Source organism: Mesoplodon densirostris, chromosome 10 (genome assembly GCF_025265405.1).
Source record: "Mesoplodon densirostris isolate mMesDen1 chromosome 10, mMesDen1 primary haplotype, whole genome shotgun sequence".
Lineage (NCBI taxonomy): Eukaryota > Metazoa > Chordata > Mammalia > Artiodactyla > Ziphiidae > Mesoplodon > Mesoplodon densirostris.
In genome coordinates, this window is record NC_082670.1 from 91,259,966 (window position 1) to 91,274,722 (window position 14,757).

The 14,757-nt window shown below is 44.4% G+C and overlaps 1 protein-coding gene across 2 annotated transcripts; it reads right to left on the minus strand.

Annotated features, from left to right (window-relative positions):
• Window positions 1-676: 676 nt before the first annotated feature.
• Window positions 677-13,626, minus strand: PROK2 (prokineticin 2). Of its 2 annotated transcripts, XM_060110695.1 has the most exons (4): window positions 13,531-13,626; window positions 9,992-10,117; window positions 2,216-2,278; window positions 677-781 (listed from the first exon to the last, which is right to left on the minus strand). In XM_060110695.1, exons 1-4 carry the CDS (start codon window positions 13,624-13,626, stop codon window positions 677-679), a joined length of 390 nt encoding a protein of 129 aa, XP_059966678.1. The 2 variants fall into 2 exon arrangements, with proteins under 2 accessions (XP_059966678.1, XP_059966680.1); XM_060110697.1 differs by lacking the exon at window positions 2,216-2,278.
• Between the last annotated feature and the right edge of the window lie 1,131 nt (window positions 13,627-14,757).

Sequence of the window (14,757 nt, forward strand, 5' to 3'; positions counted from 1 at the left end):
CTCTACTCCATATAAGAGAAGTTTGGGGGGGTCTAGTTCAACTACACATTCTTTTTCACTGTTTAAGTATCAGACAAAAAGCTTGATTCTCATCAGTGATTCTGCCAGCAAGCTCAAGGATGTGGATCCCCACTTTAAACTGCTAGAGGGTCAGAGGGAAAGGCCAAACAATAAAATGAGAGTCTTAAAACTCACTGAGGAGTGAGGGAAAGAGACCAAGATGTGTGTGTGTGTGTGTGTGTGTGCGCGCGCGCGCACGTGCGTGTGTGTGCGCGCGCGCACGTGCGTGTGTGCGCACGCAGTGGGGCAGGGGTGTTTTAAGAAAAAGAAAGTTTCTGTACCAAAATATCAAATTCCTATTCTCCGCACTTCTGTGAAAATGGACAAGTTACTGGCATTAAAAAAAAGCCAAACCAAAACACAAACAGGAAAATGAGAACTGGTTCCATAATGCCTTGCACTTTACATTTCTATTCAAAACATAAATCCGCTTTCGATTAAAAAAAAAAGAAAAGTAACACATCACTTAAAAATCAAAGAGGAAAACGTTACTTGGAAAGTTGAGGAAACAATAGCATTTCTTTCTGGCATATTATTTGTTTGGCACAATCCCAGGTAAACAGACTTTACGGACATCGTGTGGCTGTTCACATTTAAAGTTTCTCCTCTAAAGTGGTTACTTTCGGGCTAAACAAGTATATCGGTTAAACGAAGTCCGTGAACAGGCTAAGCCAGGCAGGCATGGACAAGTGTGATGCATTCTCCGTCCAAAAAATGGAACCTAAAATAAAAAAGAAAACTGAGTCAGAGCAGGAAATGTTAAAAAAAAAAAAAACTTTGTTGAGAAATCTTTGAATAATTATAGCTAGTGTTTATTGAGTATTAACTATTCATCAAACTAGCTCAGCACTTTTTTAATGTATTATCCTTTTCCATCCTTTCGACCACTCTGTGAAGATGGCAAATACTTTAATTTACCCATTTTACAGACAAGAGACTGAGGCACAGAGAGATTAGGAGCTTGCCCAAGGTCACATATCCAGAACTTGAAGCTTGGCTGGCAGGGGGACCTGAGGGACCAAGCTTTCAACCAGCAAGCTACACTGCCTTCTACTTGTTCTCATTTTAATTCTTTTTAGAGCGTCCTGTGACTGAAGCTCCTTGACAAGAACATAACGTTATGGGCACAACCACATGTATACAGTGAGCAAATAAAAATTCACTGATAATGAGAAATATATAAATTCATACATTTGTGCAAATATGTGAGGGAGTTCCCTGGTGGTCTAGTGGTTAGGATTTGGTGCTTTCACTGCTGTGGCCTGGGTTCAATCCCTGCTCAGGGAACTGAGATCCCGCAAGCCGCACAGCGCGGCCAAAAAAAAAAAAAAAATCTATAAAAAACCCCCCAGAAACCATACCTCCTCCCGCCAAAAAAAAGATGTGAGACGAAGTCAAAATTCTGAGTAGGGCAAGGGGATAATAAGAGGACAATTAGGGAAGGAGGCAAGCTCGATTTGCAGAAATGCAATAAAGCAAACCTGGGCTTAGGGAGAACCAGCAGTGAAAGGTCAGCTTCATTCCAAGAGCCGTTCAATTGCTATTTCTAAGAGCCCTGCTCATGTCTTGGGTGAAGCTGGGTTGAGGAGGGTCAACCAGCAACTGGTGTGGTGGTTCTCTGTGCCTCGGCAAGTGGAGGACCCTCAAAACATGTATGCTTTCTAGAGGCAAAGAGCAAAAACCATTCTTCCCCCTGTAGGGGTGGTGCCCTCTTGAGAACCTGCGTGCTTTGCAAGTGATAGGGAGAAAGTTTAACCCCAGGCCTGGCTGGAGGCAATGGATATTCAAAGAAATGGGATGGCAAATTACCCAATCCAGGGTAACATGAGAAGAGTCTTACAGACTCATGCCTCTGGGATCCTTCTACCTTCGGTATCATTCTAGCGTATTTCCTATTCTTTCCACCAAAAGAGGCCGCCCCACACCAGTGATCTGTCCTTAGGAGAAAATCTGAGATGCAACTCCCAGATGCCCTCTAAATCATTTCTTTATACATCAAACAAAAGGCTGTCTGCAGACAGTGGCAGAACCATTCTAACCTTATTTTTAGGTTCAACTGATTGGATGGACCCAGTTCTATGGGTGTCCAACAACGGTCAAGGCTAATTACTCTGGGCATTATCTTTGGGTGCTCCCATGCTCATGTTCTCCTTACCTCCTTTTTCCTTTTTCTTCTCTTCCTCTTTCTTCTTTCCTGCCTTCCATTTCCAAAATGGTTCTGGAAGGGCCAGGGAGATGGTTGAGATCATAAATACACAGGGAAGAAAGGGAAGCAGTAGGATGGCAGGGGAGGTATGAGGTGAACAGGCAGAGCCATTCCGCTTCCGTTGTCCTTTTGCAAGGGCGTTATTTTCAAGGCTCTAATGACAGCGTCTACTCGGGGGCACCTTGGCCATCGGCTCCATGCAGACGCGTGCTAGAATGGTTCTGTCACTGTGTGTGCCGGAAGGCCCACGGATAGCTGGCTCATTTGTTGCCACCGAGACTATGTCAGAGGAGGTGGAGGCAGCAGGAGTGGCCTGGACAATTACAAGTGGATGGTATGAGGCGCTATACCTATGACCTCCAGGATCCTTTCCGGACCCTGAGGTCTGAGAGATTCCTTGCACCGAGCCCCAAACTACTACACGAACCAGTGGTTCTCCATTTGGGGCGACTCTGCCCCCAGCCCCCCAGGGGACATCTGGTAACGTCCAGAGACATTTTTGTGTGTCACAAATGAGGGGAGGGGGCAGACCGGCACCCAGTGGGTACAGGCCAAGGATGTTGCTAAACATCCCACAACTCACAGGACAGTATCCACAGCAAAGAATTATCTGGTCTAAAAAAAGGTCCAAAAAATGTCAGCGGTGCTGAGGTTGAGAAAAATGAACACAGACAGCGATATCCAAGGAGCCTGGAACAAGTGAGGTCTAACTGTAATAAGGGTGTCCAACTGTATACATGGAGAACACCGAGCACGTGTCTTTTATTCATTCATTCAACAGGCATTTACTGAGTGTCACCAACACATCAGACCCTATTTGAGGTGCTGCAGATACAGTGACGAACCAAACAGGAAAGGCCTCTGCCCTCCATGGAACTTAAATTTTAATGACAGATACCCAGTAAGGTAGTTTCAGGTACTAAGAAGTGCCCTCTTGGTTTCAGTGTGGTGCTCTGTGCATCTTGACACCATGGTCACTCTTTGGCCTGTCACGTGGGTCGTCCTCAGCAAAAGCAGCAGAAAAAAGAAATAACGCTGGCGGCCTGCCACGGGCCGGGCCACATCAAGGCATCATGTATGAATGTCACACCAAAGCGGGAGCCAGATTTCTGCCTTGTTTTGACACAAGCCAAGTGGCCTCCTCTTTTTTTTTTTTTTTTTTCAGTACGCAGGCCTCTCACTGTTGTGGCCTCTCCCGTTGCGGAGCACAGGCTCCGGACACGCAGGCTCAGCAGCCATGGCTCACGGGCCCAGCCGCTCCACGGCATGTGGGATCTTCCCGGACCGGGGCACGAACCCGTGTCCCCTGCATCGGCAGGTGGACTCTCAACCACTGCGCCACCAGGGAAGCCCCCAAGTGGCCTCTTGAGGTGAACTAACGCACCTGATTGAGGTCACCCAGATAGAAAAGGAAAGTGTCACGGTCAAACCCAGTTCCATCTTCTTCCAAATCCCACCAGGCCCAGACTCCAGGCTCTGGGAAGAAAGGGACTCTTGTCTCTGAGGACACAGCACTCTGCTTGGCATATAGGCATTTAACAAATATTTTCTCGAATGGGTCCTATCTCCTGCGCCCACCACAGGCTGTGACCTCCCTGAAGGTAAAGGGGTGACCTTCTCAGGTCCTGGAGCTCCCCCTTCGCCCCGAGCCCCCCTGCCTGGCACTGATCAATGCCCCCAAACTCGGAAGCCAAAGGCTCTCGCTAACATAGGGTCCCTCCAGGGTCTAGGAGGGGCCCTGGCAACGTGCTCACTAGGTCGTGTGCTTTTGTGAAACCTTCAAAAATATCTTTGTGTTATTCTTTTTCTTACTGAGAGCACCAAGATTGTGGAAGCGTCAACCTAGATCTGCTCCAACTGAACTTAACATAATGATTAGATTCTCCTGCAGGTCCCTTTATACCTGAATGCCCTTTTCTTATTTTTATGCTTTTTCAAGATCCAGTCTGTGTTTCTCCCTCCTTCCTCTGAGCCTTTCTTCACTAGACCAGCCTGTAGCAGTTTTCTCCTCCATCTATGGGCTCTTAACCACACAGACCACGATTTCTGACACGATACACCCCATAGATAACTTGCCCGTTTCTTGACTGGTCCATTCACTGCTTGCTCTACATTCACTGTATGACAAACCTAATAGGTGTCTGACAGTCACACATGCATGAGAAAGTGTTCATGGAAGATGCATCTTCAGATGTACAAACAGAGCCAAGGAGCTCATCACTCAGTACCAACGTGATGGTTTACTTTAGAATCAAGTATACACTCAAGCCAATGTTTCTAACAGTCTAGGTTTCCAACCAGCAAATTCTAGAAGTTACCGACGCAGAACCTTCAGCACTCTTGAGAAGGCTTGATTCCCAACACATTCGCAGCACTTTTAAAGAGAAAACAGTCCTGATGTGAAACAGAAGTACTCTTCGTGCTGTCTCTCAAAACAGAGCCAATCGTGTTAAAGAAGGAAACATAATGGGATACGTGCAGAAAAGCCTAGTCACGTGACATAAAAAGCACTGGCCCTATTATCATTTTAATCTTAATAAAACCAGGCTTGTTACAACTTTTTCAATAGAAGTACATAGCTCAAAAAAATTCAAATGGTGTAACAGTGCATAAAATAAAAATGACAAGTCCCACAGCTTCTGGTTTTAATAGCTATGAAGAGTGCCACCGTATCTTAATTTGGTAAAGTTCTAAATTGTTTCTTCTAATTTTTTTGGAGTATATTCACATAACCCTAAATCATGCAGTACTTTATCTGCTCCCATCCTGTGAGTAGAGGGTTAACCTGGGGCCCGGGTTGATGGAGGCCGACCTGACACGGACCTGGGCCTCCCACTGCAGTGTGTCCCCAGAGAAAGTAAAGAAAAGCAGGCGATGGTGGGTCAGCCTCACCGGTTGGGTGAAACTGCACTTGAGTTGGGGGAGCCTTGAGCCTCTGGAACTAGGGGGATCATAAAAGATTTGCAAGAAATGGGTGGTAGTTTCTATGAGTCAAGGGGACCCCCCAACACACACACACGCGCGCGCACACCCTGGCAATCATGCATGGCAGCCACAGCAGTTGTGTGGACGAGAGGGCAAAAGCAGCTGTGTGCTCGGGGAGCTGATGAGTTCCCAAGGAGGCGAAGATGCTGTACCTCCTACGCTGTGTCCTGGAAGGCTACGTAAATGAAGTATTAGACAGGCATGCTCAACCGGGGCGATTCCAGCCGCCTCCAACACCCCCGTCCTCCCCGCCCAGGGAACGTGTGGCAACGTCTGGCGGCACTTTTGGTGGGCACGGCTGGGACGGGGTGCGACTGTCATCTAGGGGGTGGAGGCCAGAGGTGCTGCTAATAAACATCCTACAAGGCACAGGGCGGCTCCTACAACAAAGCGTCATCCAGTGTAAAATGTCAAAAGAGCCCAGGTTGAGAAACCCCGTATTGACCTAAAGCATATTCATGTCTTGTGAGTCTCTCTGCCAATCTGAACCTGTAATCATGGCCATGAAGCTGTCCTGAGAGAGCAAGTGCAGACAGTGGCTCTTGGCATCTGTGACAGCAAGTGAGCATACTTCGTATTCTTCCACCCATCTCTCGCTAAATTGTGCACTTATATTAGTTATATTTTAGTCAGTATTTAACAAAATTTTATACTCTATTCGGAAAGTATGTCTATAATGTTTCACCATAAGTTGGTTCTGAAATAGAAACAGCGAATAACTTTTAAATTCTTCCTTTTTTTTTTTTTTTTTTTACATGAACAAGACCCAGGTTTTAATCAGAAATATTTTGCTTCAGGAAAGGAAAATGTATTACTCAAGTTTTAAAGTGCAGCTCAAAAATAAAAATAGAAAACCAAAATGAGGGCTAAAAATGTTAACATAAAAAATGGCATGAAATTTAAAAACCAGATTAATTTTTTGAAGGAAACATAGTTGTTTAAATTTAAAATTTTTTGATAAAATAATAAGCAATAAAAGTACTAGTCACATAATTCTAAACTTCCAAAGCCAATGGGTAATCAGAATGGGATGGACATGGCTAATCTTTATAAACTCTAAAAGTGTGGGTATTAATAGAAACAAATGTTTCTTAAACAGCAAAGTATTCCCAGTAGTCATATGATTTAGTAATGCATTCTTAATTGTTAAAAAACTAATTGTTAAAAATCAATAAACGTTAAAACTATTATTTGCCTAAAAATGTGTTTAGAAAACATGCATCCTATTCTTTTTAAGTAGACATATTTTATTCTATTTTTTAATTATCAAATGTGAAGTTAAAAACTTTACAATTACAAAATCGTAGCCTAGCAGTGACTGTAAACTCTACAAGTTAATTGATTCATCTGAAACAAAACAGTAAAACAAACTCAGGGGCCACCAGTTTCTACTTACAGGTCTCAGTTTCATTCATCAAATACTGTTCACTTTATCAAAATAAACAAACATCTGTGGCTAATGTCAAGACCAAACCAGAATGGAAAGTTTAAAATTTGAGCAGGTGTAGTCCTCACCTATTCACAGCCCGTGTTTTTAAAGCACCAATACCTGGGACCACAGTCAGAGTTAATCCACTTTTTTTTTTTAACCAAACAGAAAGAAAACAGGGAGGTAAAAGTAATAAACACATCGCATTAAAAAGAATTTTCTATCTACGTTTTTACCATCTACTAATGAGCTCTAAAACTTTAGAGTGGAGTTTCACCAGGATATGTTTATTAAAAAATGTTTGTTCTTGAGTTGTTTTGAATAGAATATAATTGAAAGATACTCTGGAAGAACTAGATTTTCACCGGGATAAATTTCGCCCAAGACAAGTAACAACTCTGGGACTAGAACTCAGTCATTGAAATGACCTATGAAAATGTGTTCTCAAGACAGAAAAATAACCAATATGAAAAGCTGTAACATTGAGGTCTAGAAACACATTTCAAGTGGGCATCTGAAAAGGGGGTAAGTTCAGATCTGACATTAAAATCTTATTTTTTCAGTACTTCAGTTCTTTTATCACTTAATTCTATTAGGAAAACCCTACTCTGTTATTATAGACTTCGTTATTAAGTGTGATAAAAACACAGCACAGAGATGTACCCGGGTTTACGGCAGGAGAATGACTTTGTTTCCTTTCAGAACTGACCTTGCACTAAACCTCAACTAGAAATTAGAGGAACCCGGGGAGGCAGAAATCTTGTCAAAATATCTCAGATTTGGAAAACTCATCGGAACTACAGGATGAGACAGGTGCCAACTCTGGACCATTGTCCCTCATCTCAGTGAGCATCTTCCCCACACAAACCAGTTTGGGTTAACTGCACTGAAAAACATGTTCAAATTAAACACGACGACAGCTTTCACGGAAGTAGAAGAATATAGTGGTTAAGACCACACAGACAATGGAGTATCAGACAGAAGTGAAATCCACAGCCTGCCCTCTGACCTATCACCTTGGGACCTCAGCCACTTACTGAGCCCCTCTGAGGCTGAATGTTGTTGCACGGAAAATAGGACAAAAGTAAATCTTTCTTCGCAGGCTTCCTGTGAGTATTACGTGAGAAACACATCCACAACACTTAGTATCCAGTGTCTGGTACAACACTGCATCCAACGAGCGGCACCCCAGAATGTGTCACTCTTCACTCGCTTTAGCGAACTGGCCCCGAGATTCTAGTAACTGGGGCACGTGAGGTTATACTAACAGTGTATGAAGACAACGTAAGTCTTTTTTTTTTTTTTTTTTTTTTTTGTGGTACGCGGGCCTCTCACTGTTGTGGCCTCTCCCGTTGTGGAGCACAGGCTCCGGACGCGCAGGCTCAGCGGCCACGGCCCACGGGCCCAGCCGCACCGCGGCATGTGGGATCTTCCCGGACCGGGGCACGAACCCATGGCCCCTGCATCGTCAGGCGGACTCTCAACCACTGCGCCACCAGGGAAGCCCGACAACGTAAGTCTTAAAGGAGGGTGAGTTAAGAGTCAACTTTTCAGCGACAGCGACTCCAATGGACAAAAGATGACTCTCGTTGGATAAGGCTGATGATAAAAACTGAGATCAAGGTCAAAGGTGGCTGGGGCTTCACCACCCCTCCCCACCTGGGGTGGGGAGGCGGGGTGGAGTCTGGCACGGAGCCAGACAACTAACGGTTTAAAACATTTCCTGTCTCAAAATGGCCAAGAATAAAAGGTGCATATCATGCTTACAAACGACAAGACCGGCTCACGGGGAGGAAAGGTCTAAACACAACAGGAAGTGTTTCTCAAGGAAACCACAGGAGAGCCCAATGCCATCTTCAGACGGGTCCAATCAACCAGGGTCCCCACTACAGCGCACAGAGTGAAACCCAAGCCAATATACGTCCTTCCTTATTTCATTCCAAGAGAGTCAAAATATTAGCTGTTATCTGTAACTCTGGAGGCTGGGAAAGATGTTTGGCGCTACTACAGTTTTAAACCCTAAGCCACGTGTGGGAAAAAAAAAAAAGCAGAAGGTGGAATCCAGCTTGCTTTGAAAACGGTCAACCTATTTTTTTTTTTTTTTTTTTTTTGCGGTATGCGGGCCTCTCACTGTTGTGGCCTCCCCCGCTGCGGAGCACAGGCTCCGGACGCGCAGGCTCAGCGGCCATGGCTCACGGGCCCAGCCGCTCCGCGGCATATGGGATCCTCCCAGACCGGGGCACGAACCCGTATCCCCTGCATCGGCAGGCGGACTCTCAACCACTTGCGCCACCAGGGAGGCCCCGGTCAACCTATTTTAAGACGAGAGGATACCACGTGTAGAGAGAACACTGCAGGGGACTGAACTCGCTGCCAACGAGCCACCAGGCCTGGGACTTGTCCTTCAGCACACATCCCTGCCCCTGCACCCCACATAACTGTTGGGTAAATGAAGATGTACCACTAGAAGAGCAAGGCACCTGCAACCTGGCATCCCTGGGGGATCTGGCTGTACACATATTGTATTTCAAACGTTTTGAATCTGAAGGGCAAGGATTCTCCAGGCTCCACAAACTTCTCTGCTCTCTCCTGCCTGCCACCCACCCCCTTCCAGAAGTCACGTACAGCTGCCCGACCCCTGCAGTCAGGAGAGTCTGCAACCCCTGGGGACACAACCTCTAAAGCCCTGTCCAGTCCTGCCACTGGTCCTGCCACTTTTTGGCAATAACTTTTCAAAAGTGGTGTTCAGGGCATCGTGATATTGAGCTGTTAGATCATAAATTGGCAAGTTAAATATCATGAACCTCCATGGTTGTGAACAAGGCATCCTGTGGAGAGAGTCAAAATATAGGACTTTCAAGTTAAGATACAAGAGTGATTGCATCATGGATGATTTTCTGCAAAAACCAAAACACAAACTTATTTACTTCTGCCTTTTTGGTAAGTCTGATGTTAAAAGTCTTTTCAAGAGCTTGCATACTCTGATTTCTGCAAAGAAGCATAAACAGTATATACATATATATATCTCCTAAAAATTTTTAAGCAAATTTAAGTGTTTGAAATTATTTTCATGAAATGTCTCTAATGCCACGAGAAGCATGATATGTAAATGATTAATAGAATAAGCATGGTAAAGGATACAATTCTCTCAAATGGAAAGGGAAAGGAGTGAGGAAGTGGTTTTCCACTTCAACTTCTCTGATTCCCAACTTCTAGCACGTTACCCTGGGTTTCATGTCACACAGGCCTTGCTCAGAGTTGAGTTACTGCAATGTAAGAGAACCACCAAGAACACAAATATATATACTAACTTTACGAGTCAGCGGATGGCAGCTGTCTCCCACTTTGCCCATCGGTGTGCAAATCCGTATGCTCTTAACCCAGATACTAACAGCACAGCACATGCCTCCACCACACTGGGGGTCCTTGTCGCAGGCCTGAAATGTAATAAGCAAACAGATAAATACAGATAACAGGAATGACTCAGGCTAAGGGGATCTAAAATTAGCAGTAAAAAAATGCCCTTTTAATATCCAACTGCTATGATTTTAATAATCTTACATATAAAAAAAGAACTGTTATCTTCATTTGCTTGAACATATTTACAACAAAATCTGACCAGAAGTGATTTTCCCACTCGGGTTAAAAAAAAAAAAAAAAATCGCCTAAATAATGGCCCACACATTATGAAAATCTTAAACCACAAAATTTTTAAAAAACAAAATGAGCTCTCTTTTTCTTGTGCTTTATGGATGAATCGGCTTTGAATTTGAAGAACATGTCTATATTATTCTTTTACCATACATGGCCATTAGGAACTACATAAATCGAATCACAAGATCTTATGACTATTAACTGCAGAATACATTGGGCCCAATTTTAAAAAGGGATTTAAATCGTCTCTAAATCTGGCATGAAATGCTCCAGACCCATAAAGGCACTGATGTAGATTTTTGAAATACTACTCATTTTCTCTTTCAAATATTTGCATTTTGGTTCACGAGATTTGATGTTTCTTACACCACTGACTTGATTTTCACCATTTCCTTTTGAAAGAAAGAAATCTCACAGGTTGAGAATGGACAGACCAAGACTTTTTGCCTTATATTACTCTTTTCCGGGTGAGTAACCTGCAGAAAGGAAATTATTGGCTTAGGATATACATATGTGTACATTACAAAATTACCTGAACTATCCTATAAGATCCATGCAAGCGACAGATGCAATTATCAACAGTGATTACTCAAGACCATTGTTCCTGATATAAAAAACTGTAAATACATATAATCAAAGAATTAACTATGGAAGAATTTCCATACTTGACTAAATAGAAGTAAATAATGAAGTCTAAACTTATTTGCATGAAAATAGATCTGAAGAACTATTCTTCTCTCCTAGAACCAACCATAAATAGGATGCTTTGTTTGAATGGTGTGCAGTAATGTTTTGCTAGTGATAAGGTAAAAGCATCCTGTACTATATACGTAAGAAGCTAAAAAGTGTATAATTTAGACACAAATTTTAAATGTAGATTTAATGGAAACAACTAAAACACTTCTTCAGAGTTCTTGGTTGTGGGGACAGCTATAACTTCTCAAAATGGAAATATATGGGCACACTCTTATTCACTATTTTTTCGTCAAAAGTGATCAACTATCTTGCTTTAGAGTTGGTTTTCTTTCCTCCATAAGAATTTTTTCTCGAGCTATTTAAAACAAATATCTGGATTTAAACTACAATTTTCATCTTGGGGTGTTTGAACATTTATAGGAAAATATATAAACATTCCTACTTTTCCAATTTTTATTTGAATGCCAGAAATCTCACATATGTAGCCATTACATTCCATAAATGAGACGTTCAATACACAATCTTTTCCAACACTGCTTTAACAAATTTATGTGGCCATACAAATCAATTTAAAAATAATTACATATACTACCCCCAAAAAAGTAAATATTTAAGGTGGAGGTTTCAGGCAATATTTTATTTCAACAGATGCTCAAGAGCAGGAATTCTGAAGCCCCACTAGCTCTTTTAATAAGACAATCAAAATTCAGCCAAAATCTCTTAAAATTCAATCACTTGGACGTTTAACAGCCTAGAGATGACATATCTAGATAAGTTATTGAGTTTTTTATTTGACTCCAGATGGTTCCTGTCATGGAAACATAACTACATTTCTTTATTGCCCTGTTGTTTTAGAGAAATTTTTTAAATTCTTTTTTTTTGTAGCACTGATTTAAAACAAGAAAAACAGCACACATAATTATATAATAAGCTCAGTCTAAACCTTAACAGATAAACATTCAATGTGATAAAATTTCATTTTGTAACACAAAAAGCTTCAGTTCTCAGAAATACAAAGAATTGCATAGGTTTATATATTTTTAATTAGACAGCTGTTTCCTAATGCCCTTCATATTTAACCCACTGCTGATCTATTCAAATAGTGTTGTTGTCTTGTGAATGGAACAAAAAGATACTTATATCACAAAGGAATCTGGGACTCAGAGGATTAGGAGAAATTTAAAATGAGCCAGCAGGGGAAGAGGGGGAAAAAAACCCATCAGGTTTCAATTCTCATGTATTCGAAAGACCTGTAAAAACTTTTTTTCAACCACAGGGACTGACAAAGCTATTCAAATACATTTGTAAAAATCTCTACAAACTATTCTAATAAATATCACAATGCTTATAATTAAGCATCTCTTGGCTGTAACCCAAATATCTATTAGCTGCAACCAAATACTGTTCTAGTATGAGGACTTTCAATGGGCTATAAGCCTATTAACTAACATGGAGACAACAGAGCTTAATTTTCTCAAGACAATGACATTTCCCTTAAAGTTAAATGTTATTTCATTATCTGTGTATCACCATTTCAAACACAGAAGTTTTATTTAAACCCTATTGTGTGCACTTAGATATTTGAAATAATTTAATGGAGGTGTAAAATAATTTCAGACTTAAAAAAGAAGAGTTAAGCATTTAACGATCAGGAAATGGTAGCGATTTTGCATTGTTGACGTAGACTAGACATTTTTATCTTGTGCTGTAAACTCATCCTTCGGATCCACACAAAGAAAATTGTTGGTGGACGCAGAAGAGAACTGAACTAGTTCCTACTTCTACAAATGATGAAGACACCTCTCTAAACTCAACATCTACATGGCAACCTACTCCATAATTAAGCCAGAGCACTGGAGGTGCTTTATCAATAACTGGAAGTGGAAAACTTTTACAGGGAGAACCTCGGGACGCTGGAAAAACAAAAAACAAACCAAAAAACCTGGAACCCAGAAGGCAGCGGCCACATTGCTTTTCAAAGTGCACATATGTGCTTGGACCAAGTTATTTCCAAGGGTTTTTGCGGAGGATGCTTCGGGGAGCAAACTCCTTGACTACAGAATTAAGGCTCCCGGGACTGGGGGGTACTGGTCTTGCCCCTCTGCATTTCAGGACACTAAAATTTTAAGGATAGAGCCTGGAACGTCTGGGGAAAGTGCTTGAGAAAACCGCGAAAGGAAACTTCTTTCAGCTTAAGAGAAAGACAGACCAAACACGAGGAGAGAGGGGGAAGCAAGCGGGAGAAGGTGGTGATGAAGGTGGTGAGGTGAGACTGTGGTCACTTTTTCCTCCAGGGAGCGCCCGATGTCCCGGCCGTCCGCGGCTTTGGGAGCAGGGCACTTTTCCAACTGCGCCAAAGGGCGACTGGAGCAGGAGTCCCCACCCGGGATGACCCTCCCGGTGGCCCCCGCCTCCCCGTTGCGGTCGCCCCCCCGCCCCCCACCCGGTGCCTCTCGGGCGCGCGCGGCCCGGGCGGACAGGTGCACCGGGGGCCGCTTACCCCGGTGATGACGGCGGCGTCCGCCGCGGGGGGCTTGAGCAGCAGCGGCGGCAGCAGTAGCAGGAGCAGCAGCGGGGCGCAGCGCGGGCTACTCATGGCGCCCTCGGGCCTGGGCGACGGTTGGGGGGCCGTTGGGGGCGTGCGGGTTGGAGCGCGGAGCGGGCGGGCGTCTCGCGCGAGCCTGCCGGCGGCTATAAAGCCGAGCCCCGCCGTGACTCACGCCGCCGCCCGGGCAGCCGCACGCGCGGGGGCCACGGCGCGGGCACACCTCCCGCGCCCACCCGGCCCGGCCCGCGTCCTCACCGCGCACGTGCTGCCGCGGGCCCCCGCGCCCCCGCCCCGGGCGCCACGCAGGCAGCGCCCGCCGCTGCCTTCCGCACGCGCCGGCATGGCTTTTGTGGTCGGGGACACCCTCCTCTGCTATCCTGGTTCCCCCAGTTCCACGTGCTCAGTGCCGCCAACTTGCAGCTCATTTGCTCTCCAGATGTTTAGGGAGCGCCTACTACGTGCTAGGCGCTGTGGACACACGGGGGGAGCAAGGGAGGTGATAAGAGCCGCTCAATTCGTTCATTTTTGTATGTCACCTACTGCCCCTGGGTCCGTCCTTAGGGTCCAGTAACCGAACAGAAAAAGACATCAAACAAACGCCCTGGGAACGTGGAAGACGGGGTGGGGGTGGGGGAGAACAAAGGGAGGGCAAAATTATCCCACATCCCTGACGACACTGAGGCGGTCTGTCCTCCCAGCTGTGGGAGTCCAATTTCTTTCTTTCATTTCAAATGCTGTTCCTTTCTGCTCACATCTGTTCCCGACCCTCTGCTCTCTGATTTTCCTCGCATGCATTTCCTCTCTTTAACATCGCGCCAGCTTCAGGCAGAGCAGTTCAGAATGATGCCAAAGCGGAATGAGATCGCCAGGCTTCGGATGCCAGCCTGAGGCCCCTTAAGCTCTAGGTAGGCAGCTCTCTCTTTTACTTTCTAGCCCAAGATAATCACCCTTCAGTCTTTATAAGATGCGATACGGCGGTACTGGGATTCGTTCATTCCTGTCAACATGACTTGAGTGCCTACTGGGTTCTAGGCCACCTACGAGAGGACCAGTGACAGATTTGCCTTCCACCTGTGACCTCGAGCCTAGCTCCAAGAATCTCAGACTGTTCTTCCTCAACGAAATTGATTTCAAGAATACCTAGGTGTGACCATACCAAACTTGCGGCCACCGAAGTTT

Coding starts and splice junctions, on each gene's coding strand:
- PROK2 (XM_060110695.1), bottom strand. CDS start 13,626: ATGAGTAGCCCGCGCTGCGCCCCGCTGCTGCTCCTGCTACTGCTGCCG. Junction 10,118..13,530: donor ACGCCGCCGTCATCACCGGG/GTAAGCGGCCCC, acceptor ATTACATTTCAG/GCCTGCGACAAGGACCCCCA. Junction 2,279..9,991: donor GCCATCCGCTGACTCGTAAA/GTTAGTATATAT, acceptor TGGCCCTTCCAG/AACCATTTTGGAAATGGAAG.